The 25,913-nt window shown below is 43.5% G+C and overlaps 3 protein-coding genes across 4 annotated transcripts; 2 read left to right on the top strand and 1 right to left on the bottom strand.

Annotated features, from left to right (window-relative positions):
• The first annotated feature begins 78 nt into the window (after positions 1-78).
• Positions 79-12,073, top strand: slc17a7a (solute carrier family 17 member 7a). Of its 2 annotated transcripts, XR_008947158.1 has the most exons (14): positions 79-267; positions 6,362-6,614; positions 6,710-6,828; positions 6,939-7,053; positions 7,126-7,213; positions 7,362-7,448; positions 7,994-8,136; positions 8,212-8,361; positions 8,734-8,866; positions 8,998-9,108; positions 9,549-9,676; positions 9,757-9,826; positions 9,914-10,565; positions 10,598-12,073. XR_008947158.1 is itself a non-coding variant. In XM_057015196.1 (13 exons), the coding sequence occupies exons 1-13, from the start codon at positions 206-208 to the stop codon at positions 10,195-10,197; spliced, it is 1,743 nt and encodes a 580-aa protein (XP_056871176.1). In that variant the 5' UTR covers positions 79-205; the 3' UTR covers positions 10,198-12,073. The 2 variants fall into 2 exon arrangements, 1 of the variants encoding a protein (XP_056871176.1); XM_057015196.1 differs by having other exon boundaries at positions 9,914-12,073.
• A 1,025-nt stretch (positions 12,074-13,098) lies between these two features.
• zgc:55558 (GTPase KRas) lies at positions 13,099-16,925 on the top strand. Its single transcript, XM_057014013.1, has 5 exons — positions 13,099-13,375; positions 13,601-13,713; positions 14,598-14,776; positions 15,096-15,255; positions 15,361-16,925. The coding sequence occupies exons 2-5, from the start codon at positions 13,603-13,605 to the stop codon at positions 15,472-15,474; spliced, it is 564 nt and encodes a 187-aa protein (XP_056869993.1). The 5' UTR covers positions 13,099-13,375; positions 13,601-13,602; the 3' UTR covers positions 15,475-16,925.
• On the bottom strand, positions 16,314-25,214 carry pold1 (polymerase (DNA directed), delta 1, catalytic subunit). Its single transcript, XM_057013994.1, has 27 exons — positions 25,056-25,214; positions 24,107-24,295; positions 23,792-23,905; positions 23,495-23,635; positions 22,988-23,113; positions 22,585-22,753; positions 22,314-22,428; positions 22,097-22,226; positions 21,819-21,985; positions 21,626-21,730; positions 21,407-21,547; positions 21,183-21,293; positions 20,880-21,071; positions 20,703-20,791; positions 20,512-20,625; positions 20,299-20,412; positions 20,043-20,190; positions 19,578-19,673; positions 19,341-19,478; positions 19,088-19,263; positions 18,836-18,988; positions 18,640-18,742; positions 18,416-18,548; positions 18,000-18,113; positions 17,690-17,742; positions 17,473-17,570; positions 16,314-16,545 (listed from the first exon to the last, which is right to left on the bottom strand). Exons 2-27 carry the CDS (start codon positions 24,291-24,293, stop codon positions 16,458-16,460), a joined length of 3,315 nt encoding a protein of 1,104 aa, XP_056869974.1. The 5' UTR covers positions 24,294-24,295; positions 25,056-25,214; the 3' UTR covers positions 16,314-16,457.
• Positions 25,215-25,913: the final 699 nt, after the last annotated feature.

Genomic DNA, 25,913 nt, shown 5'->3' with positions numbered 1-25,913 from the left:
GATTGAACCTGAGATCTATCCCAGAGGTCCATATAAGCCTCCAGCTCCTTGCAGCACCTCAGAGTGGTGCTGATGCTGGTGCGGGACTGTGAAACTGTGGAAAGGGAGGGATGAGAGAGGAAGTGAACGAAGGAGAGAGCGCGCGTCAGGCGGCACAGGGGGGCGCGCAGGACATCAGCACCGGCCGGGTCAAGAAGCTGCAAGGATGGAGATCCGACCAGACAGGTTTAAGGCGGTGGCGGGGAAGACCCTAGGGAAGCTTCACAGGTACACCTATATATTTTAAACACGTCTTCATTCGCCGCAGACTTTACCGCATTTTTACGCGTTTGTCGCGGACTAACGGGTTTGATACAAACCCAGGTCGTGTTAATCATCCTTCCAACTCGAACCTTCTCGCTGTAATGGACGGAAAGTTTGCCGATTTTTATTGCTACAAAGAAAACAACTAAGCGCCGAGTGTGCACCGCATGCAAAAGCGGATAAAGTGCAGTTTTGCGCAGCGTAAAGTCCTCGCATCCACTGAAGCACAGCGAAGCGGATGGAAGAGGCTGATAGTGGGGGAGAAAATGACGTTTGATTTGATACTTTAACGAGGGCAAAGCCGTCAAAGCAAAAAAAAGTCCAAGAAATTTTAATCAGAGTGGCGCTCTGGGGATAAATGAAGACATAAGTGCAGTTAAAGTGCGTTGTTTGTTCAGATTTCATATTTTATGCTTTTAATCTGAACTTGGATGGTGCTGATGGTCCTGTTAGAACTCTCACTGTGTATAGGCAGGATCAGAAATTATATTATCTATCTATCTATCTATCTATCTATCTATCTATCTATCTATCTATCTATCTATCTATCTATCGCCATTAATTAGCCTTACTTTCTCATTTAAAGAGCCCAATTAGAAATGTCACTACCAACTTCTGATAGTGTAGCTTGTTGTGTAGCTGGAATGTGAAGATGTTGCTGTGAGTTATAGTCTGATAATAACATTTCATCACTAACAATTAATTATCCCTGATGCAAATAACATGTATTGCAGGTTAGCGTTTGGACAACGTTTGAGTTTAAACAAATAAATTAGACGGCGATAGAAGCTCGGGCGATAACCGTCACTGTAAGATCTGATCTCTCAGGATTTGAGGTAGCAACCGAACGTATAAATCCCGTCCTGAAATAGCCTGTTTTTCAGTCCAGCTGTCGAGCCACGCAAATCCCTAAACTCTCCCCTCCCACTCACTCCATCCCAGCCCATGTCACTTCCTCCGTCCATCCATCCATCCCTCTGTCCATTCAACCAACCAACCAACCATCCATCCATCCATCCATCCACTCTGCCATTGAACGTTGCACGTTTCAGCTTATCGAGGTGTCCCAGATTAACGGACATGCAAATCTCAGACTCTTTCTCTGCTGGTTGTGAGCCAGGCATGTGTGTGACCCTGGTAGTGGCTGCTGTGAGAGCCGCCATCCACCAGAGTCCGATTGGTTTTACTGGGCGGTTCCACGGCTTAACCAGTGAACTCTGGTTTATACTGAGCGTTGGACGCAGCCCTCAAATGGGAAATGGAATATTTCATCCAGATTTTTGTAGATTTTAAGGCGAAACCTTGAGAATAAGTGCGTCCGCGAACGTGCGCCATCTTGAACGCAGGACATGAGTTTGTTTGTGTGCCATCTCTCCACGTCTCAGACCGAATCCCTCCTCCTCCCTCCTCCGACAAAAGCACCCAGGAGTTCATTTATTATTTAAACATTTTCTCCATCCGAATACATCTCCTGTTTCTATATTAAAACTCCACAAGGCAAGCAGAAATGTAAGCACGGTAAGGTCAAGTGCAGCCGCACGCCACCCTAACAGCATCTTCAACTGTTACCACAACCTTCACCAGCACAATCGGGAGTTTTACTGTAACACATTTGTGCCTTTGCAGCTTTGTTAAAAGATGTGAGTTTCCGTTTCCCTAGCAGCAGCCTCTGTGGTGCGCGAGGCGCTGCGAAATACAGCAGGTAATCCATTTTTAATCCATTTTACATGCGGTTGAGTGCTTCGTGTTCGGCGGCTTCACCCAGTGGGATGGTGAGTGATTTAACAGCGATTGGACGTTTGTCACTGCCGTCTGCGCTAGGCCACGGCCTCAACAATGAAAAGTTTGCAGTCTAATTAACAAAAGTGGGTAAACTGCACACGTCTGCCTCGAATCAGTTCAGGATTCTTGGCGAATACCTTTAGGATGAAGGCAGATAGCAGGGAATTATTAGAGTGGGTGGGTTGTGAAGCTATTAGCTTCCTTTATGCTAAAGCATGCAGGCAGGTGCAGCGTATACATTTGATTTGGTTTGATGCAACAACCACAAACAACAGGGAGACAAGCTTTAAAATGATCTGCTATGACAGATCTACCGTGCAGGGCCAGAATGTGGAGTCTTGACACTTCACACTACATAATGGTGTAAATATTTAAGATCAAGGTATTTATGGAGATTAAATTGAGGTTAGAGTTTGGGTTGGACTGTAAAAGCGAATGGGAAAATGAATGGAAGGCAATGTAAAGGACTGTAGTGGCTCGTGTGCCCATGTCCACATTTGCCGGAGCAAAAGTGTTATGACAGGATGGGGAGGGTGTCTCCCTGGGTGACACAGTCCCACCGAGAGCCAATCTGTTCACCTCAGGGAGAGCGCGAGGTTCATGGGGGAAGAGAGAGACACGCCACAATAGAAAAAAAAGACAAAATGACCACAGAAATGTATGTTGGTATGCTTAGAAATGTAAAATCCTTAAAGATGATTCCCACATTATCCGACTCCTGAATTACATAAAAAAAAGATGCAAGGAGGAAATTCATTTTTTTGTGGAGACGACTGTGAGGACAGGGCTGGCGTGAGAAACGCTGGTTAACATACAGGATGGATTCATCACACAGATGTGGACAGATAATGACCGGGCGTCTGGTGTTATATAATATTTTTACTGGCAACCCCCCCAACTCCCTCTCTTTATCATCCTCTTATGAACGGATTACCCAGAACGCTTTGTGAATCTAAGATACACACCAACAAAGGTCCTGGGTCATGATCCAACATGTGAGGCTGCTTTCTCGTAGATCTTGATGAAGATTAAAGAGCAACCTATCTTTGGATTTTGCCAAATTCATTCTAGCTAACAAGGAACAGCACTTTCTCTAAAGTAGCATCTTCTCATCTGTGTTTTCTTTCCTTGTTTCTGAGGTCAGCAGAGCAGTAACAGCTCACGTTCAGGTCTGAGGTTTGAGTAAAGTCTACCTGGAGCATGTTATGCTTGTAATTATGATATTTCAGAGAGCCCGAGGTCACAGGACCCCTGTCTGCTCACGCTTTCCTGCTCATTAATTGCAGCCAGCTGAGGCCAATGGGGTCCAAGCTAAGCTAACAAGAGCTTCTTCATCAGCTGAGCAGCTCCCAGCCCCACACGAAGCCTCTTTTTCCTCTATGTCAGTACACAATTACCTAACAAACAAGCTGCTTCTAACAACAAGAGCAGAAGTACCAGTAAACTCCTCCTATTACCACATTCTATTGCCATGTTTAATGAGGGAAGTTTTGTGCTAGCCGTTTGCAGTCACTCACATTAATGCAAGATGCTCTTTTATAGTCGAAAGCATTCGTAATTAATGCTTATTTGCTGTAAGCGGTACTCGTTAGCTGGTAGCGTATGTGTAGGTTTTGGATGCAATCTGTCAAGAGCTTTAATGAGGATTTCTGCAATGTTCTGGAACTCTACCTTAGAACACTCAGGGGCCAATTCTCTAATACAGCGAGAGCAGCCGCATGAGTGCAGCCAACTGTTTTGACAGGGGAAGACAAAGAAATGCACAACTTTTGATCAAATTGCTCTGATTTGCATTTTTTTGTACACATTCAGGTTTTTTATTTTTATCCCTGACGTCAAAAGGAGGACTGATCAAATATCTAAATTTAGCTGCCACAATCCAGGTTAGAAACAAGCAAAAGAAACAGTTGATAAAAAAGGTTCAAAAGTGAGCCAAAAAAAGTGATACGCTTTGAAATAAAATTATATTTACAATACTTTTCAATATCAATAATAGTGAGTAGCAGTAGTGTTTACAATTTCATATAAAAAAAACTGGAAAAAAAACTAAGGGTATTTAATGACAACAAAGCTGCCAGTTAAGTTGCTATTGACTATTTATAGATAGATAGATAGATAGATAGATAGATAGATAGATAGATAGATAGATAGATAGATAGATAGATAGATAGATAGATAGATAGATAGATAGATAGATAGATAGATAGATAGATAGATAGATAACATTTAAAGAACATTTAAATGTAGTAAAAACGCATGAATTCCCTGTCATTTCTGTGTGTTTAGTACTTCCTGCAGCAGCATTCACTGCACACTTCAGAGCGGCACAAATGAGCTGTGGCTGATACACAGCGCAGCGAACAACATGTATAAGTAAAATCACAGCTGGAAACATCGAGAGGGGACTTTAGTCATCAGAACCAGGGGTTCACGTTAATCCTGGAAAGGAATGCATCTTGAGTCTGTTTGTTGTATATGTCATAAAATAAATATTAATGAAACGTGCTGCCAAATGCCGGCAAGTTGTGGGGAGGGCACGCTGGACCACAGCCTCCCTATTCATTTCCGGAAGTAAATCATTTTTGTAATCCTAATCCGAGTGTGGCAGATTAGGGAAGAGAGAGAGAGAAAGAGAGAGAGGATGCAGTCCCCATAATCTCTTGTGAATTCCAGAGTGCAGCTTTGAAAATTATTAATTTTCTGTTCCTGATTTTTTCTGCTGTGCCGTATGTAGACCTGTGATGAAGCTTCAATTAACGCATCCATCTGACACATCTTTTAAACGCAGCTGCACATTTATGAAGAGATTAAATCGAGAATGATGTGTGGGGTGTGGGTGTGTGTGTGTGTGTGTGTGTGTGTGGGGGGGGGGTGAAATCAACATGCGTATAGTGATCTAGCGAGCACTGAAATCTAGCAAATGAGCAGATGAGACACAGAGAGGCGGAGACACAATCTAACAGATAGATGCCGACAGATTATGGTGAGAGAGCGTCGCTGAATTATTCATCTTATCTTAAAAGACATCAATAATTGAGCCGCAGCGCGGTCTGGTGGTCCTGTTGGTCCCCACAAATAAGAAGAGTGTGTGGGGAGTGAGCTGCTCTAACGCACGTAAGAGAAGAAAAGCACCACATGAAGACTTGTTTTGGGAGATTATGGAAGCTAAAGTTACATTATATCCCCGTGCGGTGGTCACTTGATGCACCTAGCAGCACAGACTGGGTTGGACGGCTGCTGAGACACTGTGGACGTGCACCTCAAAACCAAACACAGAACATGTGTGAAAGTGTTGTGGTGCGTCATCTGGTTGTCCTGTGTCGGCCTGGATACGTGCTTACAGTGCAGGTGTGGTGCTGATCCAGATGGCTCCCTGTGCGACTCCTCTTAAAGTGGTCCTGGATGCTGGATAAAACCCAGAGAACAACAATTCAGGATCCATATAGTCAACAAGACAAGAGGCATTTATAATGTTCCCTCCATATATATTTACAGAATTTTCTCATATAATGTATAAAGCAGCAGTGTTAATGTGACCCATTAATATTTAATGTTTTTATTTTAGAGGACAGATGTGTAGGTATTACATATAAATCTATACTAAACTGTAATTGTGAAACTAATCCAAATGAATTGTGGGTAAATACTGTAATACTCCCCGCCTGGCACCAGTATGGCAGCAGGTCCGGGGCCTTCTACAAGGGTGGGGGGGTACTGACATGGCTGTTCCACGGCAGCTGCTCCCACGCTGACGTGCTGACTGACCCCGACACGGCACGTGCTGCTGACGCTGGGGAGTTTGTATGTGCATGCGCATGGGGCGTGTGTGTGTGTGTGTGTGTGTGTGTGTGTTGGGCGGGGGGGGACTGACAGATTAGCTGGAACTGATGTTTGTGTTTGTCTACTCTGGGCTCCTGTAGAAGCAGCCATGGAGGGGGACCCACCGCTGGGTTTATCTTAATACTTTAACTAAAGAAAAACCCAAAACGTCTGTGTATTACTTTAGATTCCTGACTATTAAAACGCTTGGGCCTGTGTGTTACGCACATGTGAGCAGATGATTTCAGGCTCACCTGAACTGGAAATGTTCCAAATGCTCCCAGGAAATACCCCTTTGCGTCCTCCTGTTACCCCGTGTAGGTTTGACCTCATGTTCACCTCTTTCTGTGCCTTTTAAAAAAGAAGTGAACCATTCTACATATTCCAGGCTGTCCCCCAACTTTTGTGAGGACAAAGAAAAGAGAAGCAATGGCGCATTTCCGCGTTCTTTTCTCAGGCTGATTGAAAAGCGGCAGCCCAATGGAGAAACCATCGAGCTGTCTGCCGAGGGCCGTCCGGAGCTGGTGGAGGAGAAGGAGCTTCCCGTGGTGGACTGTACCTGTTTCGGCTTGCCCAGACGCTACATCATCGCCATCCTGTCCGGACTGGGATTCTGCATCTCTTTTGGCATCAGGTGCAACCTGGGCGTGGCCATCGTCAGCATGGTCAATGACCACACGGTCTACAAAGGCAATAAGGAAGTACTCGTGGTGAGCAAAGATCCCCTGACCTTCCCCCTAGCGTGCTAAAACAAGCCATAAAAAAGAGACTAGTGATAAGTAGCATTGTGTTTCTTTCTTTTCAGGCTGCACAGTTCACGTGGGACCCTGAGACAGTGGGGATGATCCACGGCTCCTTCTTCTGGGGCTACATTGTCACACAGATCCCCGGCGGCTTTATATGTCAGAAGTTTGCAGCTAACAGGTGATTTACACAAAGTCCACATGTACATGCTGAACATCCCATCATAATGAGTATCGGTGAATCTCAGATCTTCTGTCTGAGGCGGCTTTTGTGTGTGTTGTATGTTGAAGGGTGTTTGGCTTCGCCATTGTGGCCACGTCCACCCTCAACATGCTAATTCCGTCCGCCGCTCGCTGCCATTACAGCTGCGTCATTCTGGTCAGGATATGCCAGGGACTTGTTGAGGTACAGTATGTGCACGTGCGCTCGAGTGGTGTGCATGCTCCCATCTCACGCGCGTGTGCCTGTGTCCTGCAGGGTGTGTCGTACCCAGCCTGCCACGGGATCTGGGCCAAGTGGGCGCCCCCCCTGGAGAGAAGCCGGTTAGCTACAACCGCCTTTTGTGGTAAAGTTTCACACCTGACATGGTGACAGATTAATACCCACAGAACGACCAGCGGCTAGTGAAGACGGAGCTACTTAAGGTTGTGGATTTCAGTCAGCCCTTAAACGCATCGCTGAATAATGTTTGTGTTTGCTTGGTGTCTCCTAAGGATCTTATGCGGGCGCGGTGGTGGCCATGCCTTTAGCAGGGATACTTGTGCAATACACGGGTTGGCCTTCAGTATTCTATGTTTATGGTGAGCGTCCTTTACTCATCCTCAGGATAATTACTGCAGAACAGTGGGGTGTATTTCTACACACTTCACAATCAAACCTGAGAAGCAGAGCTTTTATAAAAAAAACAAAAACCTTCTGTTGACAGATAATTGTAATGATCTAATACAATGATCGCTGGTTTAAAAGCTCCAGTCCATTAATCAGGTTTGTTTTGGAGTATTTCACCTGTAGTGATGTAAGAATCAAGAGCTAGAGAGAGAAAGGGCTGTGTACCATGTTTACTGTCTCTTGCCTTCTACTCGTGTTGTGACCATTTTCTACTTTTTTTAACACGTGTGCAGCAGTAAACAAACCAAAAAAGTCAGATTTAGCCACACACACAAAAAGACCTCAACTAGTGTCTTTAATAGTCCGATTCCATTAATGACTGGATTTATGTGCTCATGCCAGCCGGCTGCTGATGCTGAAATACAACCAGAATACCCACATGAATGCCATTCAGCTGACGCCGTGTCCGCTCCTCTGGGATACTTACAGTATGTCCGATGCCTTGCTCCGCTCTTAGGCAGCTTTGGGATATTTTGGTACATGTTCTGGATTCTGGTGTCGTACGAAAGTCCCGCAGCCCATCCGACCATCACCCCAGAGGAGAGGAAGTACATCGAAGATGCAATCGGGGAGTCAGCAGGATTTCTTAACCCTCTCCAAGTATGGCCCTGTGCCAATCAAATGTCTCTCATTAACAAACACATTTTAGTCACCCCTCTGCCCTCTTACCGGCAGAAATTTAAAACCCCGTGGAGACACTTCTTCACCTCCATGCCAGTCTACGCCATCATTGTGGCCAACTTCTGCAGGAGCTGGACCTTCTACCTGCTCCTCATCAGCCAGCCGGCCTACTTTGAAGAAGTGTTTGGCTTTGAGATCAGCAAGGTGAGATCACAGTTCGGCAGCATTAATTAGTTCACGGAATCTTACAGAAGCTATCTATGCTCGTCTCTTAATTAAGACAGGTTTTTGACAATCCATACATGAAACAAAGGAAAACATGGTTACCTGTAGAGTCTAATGAGACTGCCGATTGCCAGCAGCAGCAGTACAAGAGATTCATTAATTTTTAGATCTTAAGAGGAACGTTAGCACCAAAATAACTGTTAAAATTCAGATAGATCCCTAATTGTCAAAACTGTAATAGAAATCAAACCAAATTCTAAAAATGAACCCTTATAGGCCTCTCTAGAATTTAGAAAAAATGTCATGGAGGCATCGCTCACGCACACAAATTCTCTGTGGTTGCTCTTTCAGGTGGGCATTGTTTCAGCTTTGCCTCATCTGGTGATGACCATCATCGTCCCTGTTGGAGGCCAGTTAGCAGATTACATGAGGACCCACAATATAATGTCCACCACCAACGTCCGCAAGCTCATGAACTGTGGAGGTGAGTGTCAGACAGGCAAGAAAACAACAGAAAAACAAAGGTGTGGGAAATAAAACTTTCCTTTGATGTCACTGTTCAAATACTGTGCATGATCCAAATGTAACAGGTGTGTTTGCAACAATGTGCTTCAGGCTTTGGAATGGAGGCCACGCTCCTGTTGGTGGTGGGATACTCTCACACGAAAGGAATTGCTATTTCCTTCTTGGTCCTGGCTGTCGGTTTCAGTGGGTTTGCTATTTCAGGTAAGAGATGTCACATTGGTATCAGTTTAACCTCAAGTCAGCGTGTCCCTTTAAACAATATGAGAGGCTAAACAAGCCAGTTGTTTACAGCACTTAAACCATTACATCAGTACAGGTTTACCTGGAGACCTCCTATATTCTCTAAACTCTAAAGTCCATCTCTTCTACAAAGGCTACTTATATATTCTGAATATATGTACCCAAAATAAACTCACCACACATATCAAATATGTAAGAATGTGGCTACAGTTTATCGTATAATGTCAATTACTGTTTGCCTATATAAAATATGTTAATTTACAGTGTGTATGAGGTCATTCAGAGACTTATTACCGTCAAAGGTAATCCCAACTTTGGCTACTGAAGTAGTGAATAGTGGGATAGTAGCTACGCGTCTGTTTCGGGGGATCTTATTCACTGTTTGTTCTTTAACTCTTCAGGATTTAATGTTAATCATCTGGATATCGCCCCTCGTTACGCCAGCATACTGATGGGCATCTCGAATGGCGTTGGGACTTTATCTGGAATGGTGTGTCCTCTCATAGTGGGAGCTATGACTAAACACAAGGTAGGAAGCTTTGTGGAGGCCTTAAAATGCCCTTTCTGACAACAGACCTATATTTATAAAAGTGTATTTTCACATTTCAGACACGCGAGGAGTGGCAGTATGTCTTCCTCATAGCGTCGCTCGTACATTACGGAGGGGTGATTTTCTACGGTAAGGGTCGAGTTTCAATGAGGAATGTTCCAGAGATGTCAGTCAGAATCCAATCATCATTTTGTTTTGGTCTGTTGTCCTCGACAGGGCTATTTGCATCTGGAGAAAAGCAGCCATGGGCGGACATCGAGGACACCAGCGAGGAGAAGTGCGGTATTATTGATGAGGATGAACTGGCCAATGAGACGGAGGAGCTCTATCGTGGGGGCGGGCAGTACGGAGCCATGAGCCAGCCGGTCGCAGGTTCAAACGGGGGAGGTGGAGGAGGAGGAGGCTGGGTGTCGGACTGGGATAAAAATGAGGAGTATGTGCAGCCGCCCGGCTACAACTCCTACATGTACGGTGGGGAGGCTGAGCGACAGCTGACATAGACCACCGACAAGAGCTCGAATCTAGTATTAAAACAAGTGGAAGATTGTGTTGGGGGGAAAAGGGATCGTAAGAGGGTTATTTCTAAACTGAACGGACCTGCCAGGTGCTTTTGTACAATATATGCAATTGCACTTATCTAAAGTTCTGCTATCTTCTCCTCCCATTGTGTGCTTGTGTGTGTGCGTGTGTGCGTCCGTGTGCATGCATGTGGTTAATGTGCACAAACTTATCAACTAATAATTTTGAAAGCATATGGGCCAGTTGCTAACTGTGGATTTTGAACTTGTTCTGATTGGGTGGGGAGATTCTAACTCTGCCTGTGTGTGTCTGTGTTCGTGTGTGTGTGTGTGTGTGTGTGTGTGTGTGTGTGTGTGTGTGTGTGTGTGTGTGTGTGTGTAGACCTTATATCCACAAGTTAAAACCTAAGCCACTGGAATATTTTTAAAAAAAATCTAAGCTCCCTTTTTTACATCTTTGGGGTCTCACGTTTGGAACTGAAGAGAAAACATGGATATTTACACATTGTTTTCCGTATTAATCTAAAGTCAGATTTCGCAGGAATGCAGTAGATATATTAACATTGGTCGAAAGACAAAAAGCCATCCAGCGTGTCCGCAGAATACTGGCCTGTTTCAGTTAATCATCATAAACATGTTTACAGTGTTTTTATCATCATGTCATGCTTGCCCGTGGAGTTCCTGTATGTTGGGTAAAAACAAGTCGGCGATCAGAGAGGTGCTTCGGTGTGTGTGTGTGTGTGTGTATGTGTGTGTAACGGAATGTACAGATTGGCAGTGTGTGTGTGTGCGTATGTGTATGTTGGTGTGTGTTTCAATTTGTGCACAAAGCTGCATGTGTTTGTCCAAATGAAATTCACCTGGATCAGATCTAACTGGGTCATGCTCCTCAGGTCACATGAGAAATCACCTGACACATAATGTGTGTGCGCCCATTACAGCGGTGGTCCAGAATGACAAGTAGAGTGTAATAGTTGCTTCAATGTTCCACTGCTCACCCACAGAGGGACGGCCGATGTGGCATTCCTTAGCATCACACTGTGCGCTTCCTCTTTTCCCGCCTTTTGTCCCCTGGGCGCCTCTGTGGCTTCTTTCTTCTGCTCCTGGGTCGTTTTCGAGTTGGTGGAGCTTCTCCGATTCCCCTTGCGTGTGTGTTTCCGTGTGGCAGTCTCAGTGTGTCGTGTTGGGTGCAGGTGCTGAAATATTGCGCAGTGAGCATGTTTTAATGAGCACAGCAGTGCAGTATCCTGTCATCCATCTCTTCCTTTAGCACACAAAAATCATAGCACCATGCACAGCGTGCTCACCATGCGCACATTTCTTTTTTCCTGCCACGGTGGTGCGCAACAAGGGAAACGGGATGCAAGAATCTATTGGTGTACTTGATCTGTGGGTGTGTTGATTTGATGAGCAGTGCAACATCGTCTCCATCTCAACTTGCTGGCAGCACAGAGATCATTTTAAATACAATTACACACACACAGTCAGTATATTCTTAAAGTGTGCTAAATCCAGGTCAGGGTTTACCTCTAAAAGAGGTTGACATGATTGAAAAACAATGTCAGTACACATATTTGTACAAATAATTTTGTTCTGAAAGGTTATGAAACGTAATTACTTCTGGGAAAGGTTTTATTTTTAAATGTTGTAGCCACATATTTTCAATCAAACCCCTTTGTCTGTTTATGGCTGTTCCAGTGTTGTCCCTCTTCTTAATGACATGTTGTGGGAAAATTTAACAATGAAATGATTATATGTTGACATCCAGACAGTGAAAAAATGTTGAAAATGCTGTATGTATAAAATATGTATATGTGGGATATCCTTGTGTATAATAAAGTTTTAAGCTTAAAGCCAACGTCCCTGTTTCGGAACAATTGATTGGTGATGGCAGAGTGACGCTAGACTATGGCCATTACATGACAGGACAATTTCAGTCCTGTGTCTTTCTCACAGGACAGATGGGTGCAGGATTATCGCGGTGATTTTAGGCAAAGATTAGACCGAAGAGCAGATGCACTCAGTGGGAGAGTGAGGGAGAAGCATGGACGTCAGAGTCAGGGGAAGTGAGGGTGAAAGAGCAGAGGGTGGAGCTGGATACCTACGTGTGTGTGTGTGTGTGTGTGTGTGTGTGTGTGTGGGTGTGTGTGTGTGTGTGTGCGCGCGCGCGCCAGCATATAAATTATATGCACCCCAGCATTATAAATTAATTTCTTTCTGGATTCATATTGAAACTTTAATTTTTGCTAATATATTGAGATTTAGAAGTGAAACATTTGGCTGTTTTTGACAAATGAATTGCGTGTGTTGCAGTTCCACATTATCACCGCTAGGGGTCTGTATGGGGTCATATTGTCCCAATACAGAATTTCGTTTTTGACGCATTCATTGGAAACAGCTCAGTGGCATAACGGAATGTACAATAAAATACAACACCCACAAACAAACCATGGATAGATGCAAGAAAACATCATTACAATTACAAATATTTACGCCAGGCACAAATTGCAAAACTATTATATTTCAACTTTGATGATTTTATGACAGGACCCAGCAGAAATGTCTTCACATTCGACATGCGTCGACAACAAGCATCCAAAACGGCTGGTTTGAGTTCTTTGTTTATCTGTTTTTTGAGTGAAAAGATACAATTGGGAATCAAGGAGTGTCAATACGGTACTGACATTTTTAAAAAAATCATATATGGACCGAAGAGTGAGAGAAATAAATTTGCCTGAGAGATACGCCCAATTAGGGCTAAACCTGTTTGTAATTGGTCTATTTTGTCATTTTAAGGCGGAGTTTCATTAAAATCTCCAATCTGATTGGTCCAGCTGCCCGTCGCTCTGCCAACAGTCGCCTGATTGGTTGCTTGAGTGGGGATTAACGCGAAATCGCTGTTCTTCCAATGAACCCAAATGGAGTGAGGACTAAAAGTAGCTTGTTAACGTTTCATATGATTATTTAAGGAAAACTAGAACTTTTAACTCGTCGCTTGTCAAATCCGGAGGGATTACTTCGATCAAATAAATATTTTGGGACTGAAAGTTTGCCCTCTGTAAATGAGGAAATGGTGTCAGGCTAACGTTATGTAGCAAGCTAATCTCATTGATCTGTTTGTACATTAAACGAGCGTTTCGCGGACTCTTGACGGGCAAAGGTGAGTGCCTTTAAACACTTGAGGTCTTCCCCATTATCACTGGATATACGTTCAAGTAACGGCCAGGAGGATCATACTTTTAGATCACGGCGTAAATCTAGGTCACTGTCCTCGCTATGTCAGGGTGAGGAGGAAGAGGACAGAATCAACTGGTTAAAACTGTGCATTGGTTGTAAATCTGATGGGAAATCGCTGCAACGTGTCGTCGTGTTGGGCTCTTTTCAGGCATGACCGAGTACAAGCTGGTGGTGGTTGGAGCTGGAGGCGTTGGGAAGAGCGCTCTCACCATCCAGCTCATCCAGAATCACTTTGTGGACGAATATGATCCAACAATCGAGGTAAGGAAGTGAGAAAAGTTTATTCTGACAGTGGGAATTAGTCTGTGTTGGTGCATTATTGCTTCCTGGAGTTTTCGTCTTTGATCCCAGACTGTCTCAAGTTTAAATTGTTCTCATTTTAAGAAACTTTGGTGTGAAGGTTTCATTGAATTTCAGCTTATTGGGAGGAACTCTGATATTATTTGCAGAGTTTGATTTAAAAAGCTTGTGAATGCAAACTGAGCTTTTATTTATATTCCAATTTCTTGAAAGTTAGGGTAGTGCATCCACATGACACCAATAATTCTGGACCTAAATCTGAATACATTAGTTTAAACACAAAACAGTACAAGTACTAACAAGTACTAATAATTAGTGATACAGTTTTAAAATCAGTTTAATGTTGCAGCTGTTTAAGGATGAAACAGTATGAAACATATGGGTTGTTTGAAGAAGGTTAGTTTGTACATTTCAGTCCAAAGGGAGGATGTCTCAGGAGAAATTACAATAATTTAAATGTAACTTAAACCATAACGAGGAGGTTTTAAGAAGAACAAGTGAAATCTGATATTTCAGGTCATAATCATGTATCCAGCACCATTAGATATTGATACTTTGTAATAAGTCCTCATCTGTGTGCAACCAGTTGCGATTGTGGTTCCTCATTATTGCATAAGACTAGCCGCAGCTTGTATATCTGAACTCTCATCTCGTGGTTTTGACAAATGCCTTAATGGACTGTTACTCTTAGTAGAAGTTGAAATAAATAGTCAGGTTTCTTCAGGTTTCCCAGAAAACATTCCACTGGAGCAGGTCTTGTTGATACACGTCAGTGTGATTCTCATCGGAGTTTAATGGGCTGCAATTGTTCTGACTTGCGTGATCACACCGATGCTGCGTTACAGGACTCTTACAGAAAACAGGTGGTGATCGATGGGGAGACCTGCCTGTTGGACATCCTGGACACTGCAGGTCAGGAGGAGTACAGTGCCATGAGGGATCAGTACATGAGGACGGGAGAGGGTTTCCTCTGCGTCTTTGCCATCAATAACACCAAGTCCTTTGAGGATGTTCACCTCTACAGGTACAAGATGTTTTTGGAGTCATTTACTTGCATCATTGGAGGTCATAGTTCAACATTTACTTAACTGACAGGGCAATTTTTAGGTCATTTATTTGCATATCAAATTGCTCTTTGTGCTGTTACACCGTTGAACTTGGTGGTTGATCAGAGGAGCTTGGGCTACAAACACACGCATAAACATACACAGCACTGACCTGTGGTTTAATTCATTTGCTCTCAGGGTGTTTTTAAAGGGTCTATTTGGTGGAACCAAGCACAAATCCTGAAATAGTGTTGAATGAAGACGCCTGTAATCATTTTTTTGGATCATGTGCCCCAGAGAGCAGATTAACAGGGTGAAGGACAGTGACAGTGTCCCCATGGTGCTGGTGGGGAACAAGAGCGACCTGAGCACTCGCATGGTGGAGACCCGACAAGCGCAGGAGCTGGCACGAAGTTACGGAGTCCCGTTTGTGGAGACTTCTGCCAAAACCAGACAGGTAACATTGCACCAAGGCGTGCCCAAGTCCTGCTTGATTTACTTCAATGAAGCTGACTTTACCAGTTCGTAAAACCTAATTTGGCACGGAATATTTTTCTGCCAGGGCGTGGAGGAGGCATTCTATTCGCTAGTACGGGAGATTAGAAGGTATAAGGAGACCAATCGTAGCAACAAGAAGAGCAAGAAGAACACTCAAAGACGTTGCGTAATCCTATAGCAAACCACAGCAGCAGCAGCAGCAACGTCCATTGCAGCACTTGTTTTATGCTCCTCCTCACGCACACTGCACCCTTTCCCCATTACACCGGCAATATCCGTCTGAGCAAAGCAAGTCAGTATATTTGTTGCTGCCAGTTGTATCTAGAGAACAAGAATGTGTGGTCATTTCAGGCTGTGAAGTTTTTAAATTTGATAAGGTGACCAAACAAAACCGTAGGGTTTTTTTAAATTTTGTTGAATAAAGCCAGTAATTTAACACAAGTCTGTGATCAAAGAGCAAATTTTAAACCCTTCAAAACTAGAGCGAGTCCTGTTGCGAAACATGACGTTTTTTAGCATTCGTGTTCCCTTGTTTATGTCCTGTGGGTACTGAAACATAAAATTCGTCACCTTCCCATGTTTATGAAAATGCTGGATACCACCTGCTGGACCACCAGTGTTGGTCTCAAAACCTGCCCCTTGGATTTGCTCTTACTGTAATGTAGCTATTAAAAATTAGTTGGTTTACTCGGGAGTACAGCTGAAGAGTGTCTTCTGTATCCCAGTGTTACTTTTTGAAGTTATGATCATGATCTTATGCAAATATGAAATACTACAGACATAAAAATGTGTTACAATATACATCACCCCCCCAAATTAAAATGTGGAGTAAGTTTATTTGATGAAAGGAGTTATTAACAGTTACCTTTTTATATGCACTCTGCTGTACTTAATGAATAAATGTCTAGCATTTCTGTCTGGTCTGATGTCATCAGTGTGTATCAAGAAAATTGGGGATTTTTTTTATTCAGTGGCAAAAAAAGGGTTAAAGCTGCAGGAAAAGTGACACCATACATGGTCAGTTTAGACAAACTTTATTTTATACAAAAAAATAATGGTTTGTCAACAATAGAAAACAGAAATGGCATTATATATATATGCATTTTTACAAGCATCCCAAGGCAAAGGAAAGTAAATGAAGAGAGGATGAAGGAGTGTTCTTCACCATCCAAAGCGGGACACCAGCTTGCTCTGGTCATCCAAGTCCTTCTGGACCTTCTTCCTCATGTAAAAGATGGGACAGTCCCGGCTGCGGAAAGCACAGTGTTACAGGACACTTGGACCAAAAGCATGATTAATCCCTCTTCCGCTGCGTTCACTGAACCTTTGTGCTACTGTTGTTTAAAAAGACAACCAGTTTGTTGCAATGTAACGTCGAGGAAATGCTAAATACTGCAACCAGTGGAATATGACTGTTTACGTATTGTGTTGGGAGTTTGTTTTAGTGGTTCAGGTGCTACATGTTTACTAAGGCACAACTTTGAAAACTCTGAAGGCGTTTTCCTTAATCACAAGTGTATAAATACAAATAGCTTATTCTACAAATACATTTGAAGAACTGTTCTCTGCACTGTTCTTTCTGAAAGTTCTAATGCAGCAGTGTGAAATAAAGCAGAATATACACACAGACTTGTTTGGACTTCTGGCTCTGTGAGGACTGCTCCTTGACATAACGCATTCCCCTGAGCTCTACATCACAACCCAATTATGGCCTTAAATTGAAATCTGAGTCTTAACCCTCAAATAGACCTTAGCAGACACGTCCTCAATTTCCAAAAGAAGTCCTCGCTTTGCAAGTGGAATGTAGCAAAACAAAATATCACGGAGGACAAGTGTGCGCGCCTGCAAACGTCCCAGTTATCTCAGTTACAGTGTTGGTAGGAGATGGGATCATCTATTCTGCTGCTCTTCTCTCTTCTTGCTTTCTATTGAACATTCTGCCAGGACGTTCTAAGCCATTCTGACCTACTCCCCTAGGAGGTTAGTGAAGTTATCTGTGAAGAACTGCTGTAACAGGTGAAAACCCACTTTAGGACTGCTTACATTTGCAGAAATACTGAACTGATTAAATAAAACTGCAGGTTCCTGCAGAATCCTCAGGGGCTGGTTAAAAGTGTGCTCTTTCTTTAGATTGCCACATTGTAAGTTTCTGGATAAAAAGGAAGATAGTTGGTACCTGGTACAGAGCACATCCTCGTGGAGGGAACCTTGACAACGCTGACACTGAGTCCACAGGCGAGAGAAACGCTCCTCCAATGTATTCAGGTGATATATCTGGAATGTGTGGCAAAAAGAGTTACAAAAGACACGGGTGGGGGGGGGTGTTGATGAGATGGACAAGGATTAACAGTATTTAATCATACAGAGAACTAGTGTAAAGACATGCTGCTCACCTCCTTCTGGTACAGTTCAGACTCCTTTTTCTTGCAGAAATCGCACACAGCCGCTGTAATTTACGACAACACACGTCAAAAATTAACACCTCAAAGTGGAAATCAATGCGTGAGCACACACATCCTTCTACTTCTAACCCTCCCTCATACCATAACTAACCCCACAACAAAACCCTAAATCTGACCCCAAACACTCATTTGAAGTTGTGAGGACCAACCAAAATGTCCCCACTTTGTGAGTGGAATCCAGATTTCGGTACTCAATTTGCAGCTAGTATAAGAACACACTCTTTCACACCCAGACACACACCATCTGTCTTCAGCACAGCTCGGCAGCCGATACAGGTGCTCCTCTTCTGAGCAAACGCCATGAGGCCTCCGACTTTTGAGGTCAACACGGTCTTGCAGCGCGTGTGATCGCCCTCTGAAAGTCACCCAGACAGCAACGTTCAACACATTGTTGTTCTTTATCGTTACAAACACAAATCCATTCTCAAGTCCCCTAACCGGCTTAAAGCGATTCTGCATTCTGTAAATAAACTAAATAGCTATTGACAATTACACTCCTTTACCAACTGCCACATTATTAATATTTAATACAAATATTTTAATTTCACATCACATGCTGTTTTTTTTAAATTCTGAAATAAGAAGTGTCTATTCTACTCCATCTATCTGTGGCCAGAGATGCTGTTAGATTCTTCTACGGTGTGTGCGCGCACTTACTGAGCAGGACACTCTCAGCTTTGCTCTCTCCTAGGATGGGTTCAAATATCCGGAGCAGGGGCTTAGACAGCTGTTGCTCCAGGTAGTACTGCGTGTCGATGGGAATGGAGTTCTCCAGCACATAGATTGGATCCTACAGCAACACGTGGAGGGAGCGGGCATTATGGTCACGATGGGCGAAGGCGGAAAGACCAAAGAATCATCTTTGTTTCTGACTGACAGACCTCTGACTTCATGTACGCTGCTGCTCCTTTCGCAGCCTTGGTGATCACGTATGGGACCCGGTCTCCCAGGTTTGGAGCGCTGCCTGCGTCTCTTTTTCTCATTCTGCAACACATCCAGGTTCAGGGCACTTCCTCAACATATACACACACGTTTAAAGAGGATTATAAAAGGATCTTAAGAGTTTTAAAATCATACCTCTCTGCCAGCTCCACGTGCGCCTGTTTGCCCGCGTACTCCTGGGCAGTACGCGTTAGTTCCTTGGTGATCACGAGCTGGCTGATGTCGATGCGATTGCAGAGGAGGTCTGAGATCACCTCTTTAGCGTGATCCACAGCACCCTGGGGATCCCTGGTCAAACAAATCAGCATTTGTCACCTTCACAATAAATCAACACCTCAGAGTGGGGAGAGAGGCTGCAAGTACGAACACAGCTGCAAAAGCGTGTACCTGTCTATGAGGATCTTCTGCAGGCAGGTATTGATGAGATTGGCCACCAGGGGGCAGTTGTCTCTGCGGACAGTCTCGATACCCTTGCAGTCCATCTTGTCATGTGTGTCCGCACTGGATGAAAAGTAGAGGCCTGCGTATCGCTTCTTGTTGATTAGCAGATACGGGTAATAGACCTGTGGAAAAAAGGTAAGCGCTCATCAGCTGAGGGAGCATTTGCAGTGTTTATGAACCCAGTGGACAAAACTAGTACCTTCTCAAACTCCAGTTTGATGGGTGAAATAAAGTGGGAGGATACCCACTCTGCTGCCTCCCTCCCGATGCTCATGGCCTCATTTACCGTGGCAACTCCGAGCTTAACCATGACCGAGTCAGTATCTCCATAAATAACCTGGTGAAATAGAACCTTGGATATTAGCTTCCATCATTTCATCATTAATAGAACATTTAAAAAGAGTTATTACATCCGTTTATTACATTTATGTATTACCTTGGCATCGGCTTGGTAACCGTTGGAAATCGTGTATTTAGACTCCAGCAGCTGTTTGGTTTGTTCAATCATCTGTCTTCCAAAACCAGTGACGCTCTAAATAAGAAACAGTTGTAAAATAAAGAGAACAGTTGGTCTCTGAATAATTCACATTCAACAGTAATCTTGGTTATCAGTTTTTGCTTTAACCATCACACAGCAGGAAGTGCAACAATAAGCAAACCAAGAGGAACTGAAGCAGAAAACCACACCGGGTGCCACTCTTGTACGCTAACAAAAATCAGACAGCGTTTATCTCAAGCAACAAAGCAAGCAAAGCATCTAAAGGATGAGATCCCTCCAGCCTCATGCCGGTGATGAAATCATCTGGAGCTGTCTCTATGTGTATCAGCTGTGTATCACCTCTGCCTTGCTGGGTGTTGCACGGATGTGTTTGATTTCACATCATGACAACAGTTTGCTCACCTGTGAGATCTCAAGGCAGGGCAGTTTGCCCACCTGCGCACCGGTGAAGCCGTAAACTGAGTTGGCGCTGATTTTCAGAGCAAGCTGTCGGCCGTCCAGCACCTGCTGCTTAAATGGGTCGGTTTCCTTCTTTAGCTCTGCTTTGGCCCTGTAGGAAACCGAAGGGACCAACCTGGTTAAGTCTCTTTGCAACACCAAGATAAAACAGGCTCATGCGATAATCCAATTGTAAATTGCTGAGGTGTCAAACACAGACCTCTTTCTAGCCGACAGCAGATTCTCCAGGATTTCAGGTAAAAGTCCTTTCCTCACAGAGCTCTTCACAAAAAAATTACCAGTTGGAGTCTTGATGAAGTCTTCCGGCGAAAGGCTGAGACACAACATTTGCAAATCATGCCGATGCAAGACACAGAAATCAAACATGTTTCCCCCGGTGGACATTCAGACTCAGAATCCTTGAACTTCTCACCTGTCTTTATCTTGGGTGTTCTGCAGCAGCGTGGTATAGCACAGATTGTGGGCCATCATGATGGATGGATACAGAGAAGAGAAATCCAGGGTGGCAATAGGAATGCTGTAATACCTGCAAAGAGAAGGTCAGCGTCCGAGGCGTGCAGCGAGAGCCGAGGGAGGCTGTGCGCCAACGCCATATCTACTCACCCCTTCTCCGGCTCAATGACAGTGGCGCCAGTGTAGTCTTCTCCTCCTTCTGTCTTGACCACAGGCATCACCAGGTCCTGCTTCATGGCCTAAATATCGGCCCCAGTATATTTCCACACTTAAACACGTGCATATGTGCGTAGGGAGGAACCGATCCTCGTGTTTGTGATTCATTACCTGGCGAAGGAGCTGAGAGACAACTTTGATCTGCTGTCCCCTTGACAGCAGGTAGGTGAGAGGAACCCCCGTCACTCTGGCCATCTCCATGTAATTAATGACGCACATCAGTTTCTGCAGCAGGCGCAGCGGGAGGTAGGCGTCTTTGAGGCAGTAGACGGCCAAACGACGGCGCGTCTGTTCATTACCGTTCTGTGGCGGTTGGGAAAGGCGGGAATAGGTGAAAAAACAACCAAACACCAACATCTTTTTTTTTAAACCATACCAATTAATGCAGCAGTCTGAACCTGCTCTCCATTTTACCTGCAGATCAGTGATGATGGAGTGCTGCACGTCCTCTTTCTGTTCTTGCAAGAAGTGAAAACTGACTGCGTTTAGTGTATAAGAGCGTAGTTTGTAGTCCCTGAGGAGGACCTGGGAGAAACACAGCCATCGGAGATGACAGATCGTCGTGCATGTGCACTACGTGCCAAAACAACTTCAGAAAAAACAAACTGGAGAAGTAATTTGCAGACGCCGAATCTGACCTGTAGCAGGTCGAACTGAACCCGGCCCTCCATGTTCATGGTTTTGTTCTCTCTGCGGCCCATCTGTTTGCTTTGGAAGTTCAGATCACGCAGAACTGATTTGCTATTCCGTATCCGACCAAGGTAGGGAAAAGGGTTCACCTGCAGATACAAGGATATATTTCAACTAAAGTGTCGATCAGTGAATGTCCAAAGTATATAAATGTGGCTCCATCGAACCTTTAGAGTAGCTGCTCTGTTAAGCAGGTAGGGAAAGTCAAAGTTTTGGATATTGTATCCAGTAATGATATCAGGGTCCACCGTCCTCAAAAACTCGGCCCAGCTCTGTGCAGACAAGCGGAAGCGGCCAAGAAAATGATGTTAGAAATGACCGACACATCTGACAAAGTCTTAAGCTTTAGTCTGCCGTTACCTGCAGTAGCTTGGTCTCCTGTGTGAAACACAAGATCTGGGAGCCCACAATGCTGGCGCAGGACTGGAGGGTGAACACTGTGCGAATGAAGGGCTCCGTCTCGCCTTGTCGCTGCACCATGGAAGCGATCTGAATCACGGGGTCCTTGTCAGCTTCAGGAAAGATTCCTACAAGGCAACACATGATGACAGAAGCTTGTTATGGAACAAAATCAGGCCAAAGATGATGAAATTCTGTTCATGCTTAGTGTCCTGCAAAACCCATGAAAAAGGTTAAACCTTTTCTTCCTGCACACTCGATGTCAAAGCTTAGGACTCGGAGTGGTGCAATCCTCTGCCAATCTCCCTCTGCTGGGTGGCTTACGAAATCAGTCCACCCAATATCCACTTCATACTGACAAAAGGACACCTGATCCACAAAAGGAATTGATTGTACATTGAAATTCTGAAACACACACACACCTAGACTAATGCTACTAGGAAGAAGTTGGCCTACCTTGCCCAGGCACTGGGAATCAGTGACCAACAGATCATTCTCTTCTCGCACTCTATACTTTCCTTTAGGTAGTTCAATCCAGCAGCATCCCACCACATTAGTGTCCACCATAAACCTGGCCACACAGCAAACTCTTTTAAAATCTTAAAAGAGTGTGCTACACCTGCTGCAACGCGTCACTGCACCAATGTGTACACAGAAATGTCAACAGTTTTCTAATGCTAGCAAGTCTCCAGTATCACTGTTGCACAGCAGAAACAGATGCACACACCTTATCTCAAAATCTATGTTGGCCTCAAAAGCCTGATAATAATGTAGGGGAAAGGGTCCAAACTTGAGGCCTTGCTCGAGCAGTCTCTTGGCTGGAGCTATGAGACGAGGCATCGCCATGGTTATCCGAAGGAAATCAAGAACACGCTTCCCGTGGTAACCATACATGTCTGCAGGAAAAAACAAAATCTAACGTTTATAACAGATGGTGGAGCTTAGACACTTATCTTCATGCTATTCAGATTTGGTTAGTTGAATATAAAATCTCTTTTCACCCATTTACTTTATTTTCAAAATGTCAGTTTCACTATTTTAAGTTACTTGTATTCTCAAAAAACACACAAAATAGAACTTATGATTGGTCAAAAACTAGCATGCAGCAGCTGCACCCCATGGGAACTCACTCTCTTTGCGGGTGATATCCACGGCCAACACCGTGACTGAAATGTTGTCTTTGTTGGACCTCATGTCCTTCAGAACAGCAGAATTCAACTCATTTTGGAATTCACCCAGGTGAGCAGATGTGAAACCTGTCAATACAGGGAAGAGGAAAATGATGCAAAATTATCAGGAAACTCATTCAACAATTACATTTTCACCATTTAAAGAACAAGATCCAGGGCCCACAGGGCAAGAGCATATCAGCTTACTGGGTGACAAAATAAATGGTGGGAAAATGGTGACAGACTAAATGATGCAAGTACAGTATTTCAGGTTTCTCAAGATAGTGACGCAACAACAGATTTCCTAAGAACACTACAATTGACAACCAATACACCCACCCACGGGCATTTAGATGGACCGTAACACTGTCACCTACTAAATTCACTGACATAGGACAAGATTAACATGTGTTGTTATTTAAATTATTATGAAGTTTTTAAAAAAAATAAATCCATTAAAGTTTTTACCGTTTGGAGCAGGAACATAGAAATAAGGTGCAAAACCATGGATGTGGCAACACACGCTGTTGCCATTGTCTGTCACCCCAAACATTCGAACAATTGGGGCTTTCCCCTGTGATTGGCCGGGCATGCCTGCCGCTGTCACCCCTGCAGGATGGGAAAAAAAATAAAGAAAAGCAACTCAGATACCAGACTTTTTCTACATTCAGAAACAACAAAACAGGTTAAAATGATTCCAAGAGAACCGCCCTGCTGACAAAAATCACATTTGCGATTTCTATGTAAGGCATCGTTAAAGTTTACCTAAATAATAATCTAAATCAATCTGCTGGAAGACCAAAGTGTCAGTTGATGGGTCGAGTGCAGGAGCAGGAGGCCTCCTCCAACGAGGGTTGAGGTCTGTAGTGAATAGGTCGCCTGAAGGAACAAAGTGGAAACAGGGGCATTAATAGAGACTGAAGAATAACTTTGTGAAGAATAACTAATGAACTTCACCCTTTTCCAGTAATGGAATATTGGCAAGTTGAGATCTGCACTTTTGTTAACAATATACTGGATATACATTTTAAAAAAAAGATGTCAAGTTTAAAATTGTGTGGTTTTCTGTGCAATACACACCAACAGGAATAACATCATGGCTGGCTTGCCCCTCCTGATCCTCTATATCCATATCTGCGTCAAGAAACATTGACAATTCCTCTTCAAACTGTGATGGACTGTCCTCCCATTCAGTGTTCTTTTTAGCCCATTTGGACTGAGGAGCACCTCCCATTAAGGAGTCATTATTGCGCCGTTTAAACTCCATATCTGCAGAAAATTAAATGGAGGTTAGAGAGGGAATATGCATCTGTAAACTGTAAATTATACCATGTTAAGAGTTTCAATAAATAAAAATTGTTAAATGCATATATCAAAGAAACCATTCAGTTCTTTTCAACAGATCCAATCAGTATAGTTAACTCAAACAACAGAGGATAAAATCGGAATTGTATGAGGATGAAAGCACACTAAAAAACGGGAGTTTAGACCAAAATAGTATGCCAATCACAAATACGATAATTGTATTTCATTAATAAGACGTCTTTTACTTTGAACAAGAGGATGAGATATAATAAGGTCGTATATTTTACAGTAAGCACCAATGAATAACAAACCCTAGACATCTTTGCATACAGTTAATACGTTAGCCCTTTAGCTGTTCAAAAAGATGCTATTGTCCATAAAATGTTGTACATGGAACTTAGCTCAGCACGACAGTTAGCAATGCAACTAGCTTTAACCACCGCCTGTCTCTCAGAACTTGTAAATACAAGGATGTTGATATCAGCGTGTCGACACTATACTGAATGTACAGGACAGCGTCAATTCAAATAGAGAAATGATGCCAGGATACTATAGAGTTTCTATTATAAAAGCGACTTTCGTTAGTAACAGACTTCAGCTGTCAGCTAGCAAACATCAAAGGTAAACACGAAACAATCTCGCGCCAAAACATATCAAATCAAAATGTGGGGCAACGTCACTGTGCAAGACATCCAAAACATTTCTATTGATGAGTGATGAATACCGATCTCTGCTAGCTGATGACCAAAGTCCCTGGGCCGACAAACGCTCCCGCCACTCTTCTTCAATTTGTGAACTTTCGCCAAAGAACGCGCGGAAACTTTCCGCGAAAACCAATACTAAGGGCTCTGGAAGTGACGTCACGCCACCGCCGGAAGTTTTATGTTTCGTGAAGCGGAAGAAGGGCTCTCGCGTCCACTGTTTTCCCGGGAAAAGTACGTCACCGTCTTTCCGTCAGACTCAGGAATTTTAGAAATAACTGATATACAATTTATCCATAAACAAAAATAACATTAAAAATGATACTGTGGGATTCTATTCGGATTTGTTTGTTCTGTTTACGCCCGGAGCATAATGAAATATATAAATAAAGATTACGGTTATTCGCAATTATTCCATTTTGCATGTATTCAAAATGTTGTATTGCTATGATGCGTATGACTGGTCTCTTTTAGACGATGACATTTTTATTGTTGATACGCCTAATACAAAACATGAAATGAACATTTCTGTCTGAATCGGTGAAGCTACTAGAAAATTGTAAAATTGTGATTATATTGACGCAATGCAGTTCTATAGTTAGCAGTAGTTTAAAAAGCCAACAGGAAAAAATGGCCAATTTAAAAACACATGGACAAATTCTGCAAAAATAAACATAGTTACACAGGGTTCCAAAAAACACCACACATTGACACAGCCCTGAATCAAACAATCAATATAAAATTTAGAAGCACTGTCTCTGAATAGCTGACAGGGAATGCAATAGCCTTTATAATAGTGATATCATTTACAGTTGCGTTGTGATTATACTATGGTATAATTCATGGTATTTCACTATGACTGGATGTCAACTTTTTAAAAT

Source organism: Takifugu flavidus, chromosome 18 (genome assembly GCF_003711565.1).
Source record: "Takifugu flavidus isolate HTHZ2018 chromosome 18, ASM371156v2, whole genome shotgun sequence".
NCBI classification, from domain to species: Eukaryota; Metazoa; Chordata; class Actinopteri; order Tetraodontiformes; family Tetraodontidae; genus Takifugu; species Takifugu flavidus.
Note: the sequence above shows the minus strand (reverse complement) of the source record. Positions and strands in the feature narration are given on the sequence as shown.

Bases quoted from the DNA above. Each gene is read 5' to 3' on its own strand.
- pold1 (XM_057013994.1), bottom strand. From the start codon at position 24,293: ATGGAGTTTAAACGGCGCAATAATGACTCCTTAATGGGAGGTGCTCCT. The intron at 21,986-22,096 runs GTTTAACCTTTT...GTTGCCTTGTAG, and splicing joins CGAGTGTGCAGGAAGAAAAG to GAATCTTTCCTGAAGCTGAC. The intron at 21,294-21,406 runs GTCAGATTCGGC...TGTTTCTCCCAG, and splicing joins TTCAGTTCGACCTGCTACAG to GTCCTCCTCAGGGACTACAA.
- slc17a7a (XM_057015196.1), top strand. From the start codon at position 206: ATGGAGATCCGACCAGACAGGTTTAAGGCGGTGGCGGGGAAGACCCTA. The intron at 7,214-7,361 runs GTAAAGTTTCAC...GTGTCTCCTAAG, and splicing joins AGCTACAACCGCCTTTTGTG to GATCTTATGCGGGCGCGGTG. The intron at 9,677-9,756 runs GTAGGAAGCTTT...TTCACATTTCAG, and splicing joins GAGCTATGACTAAACACAAG to ACACGCGAGGAGTGGCAGTA.
- zgc:55558 (XM_057014013.1), top strand. From the start codon at position 13,603: ATGACCGAGTACAAGCTGGTGGTGGTTGGAGCTGGAGGCGTTGGGAAG. The intron at 13,714-14,597 runs GTAAGGAAGTGA...GCTGCGTTACAG, and splicing joins AATATGATCCAACAATCGAG to GACTCTTACAGAAAACAGGT. The intron at 14,777-15,095 runs GTACAAGATGTT...CATGTGCCCCAG, and splicing joins GAGGATGTTCACCTCTACAG to AGAGCAGATTAACAGGGTGA.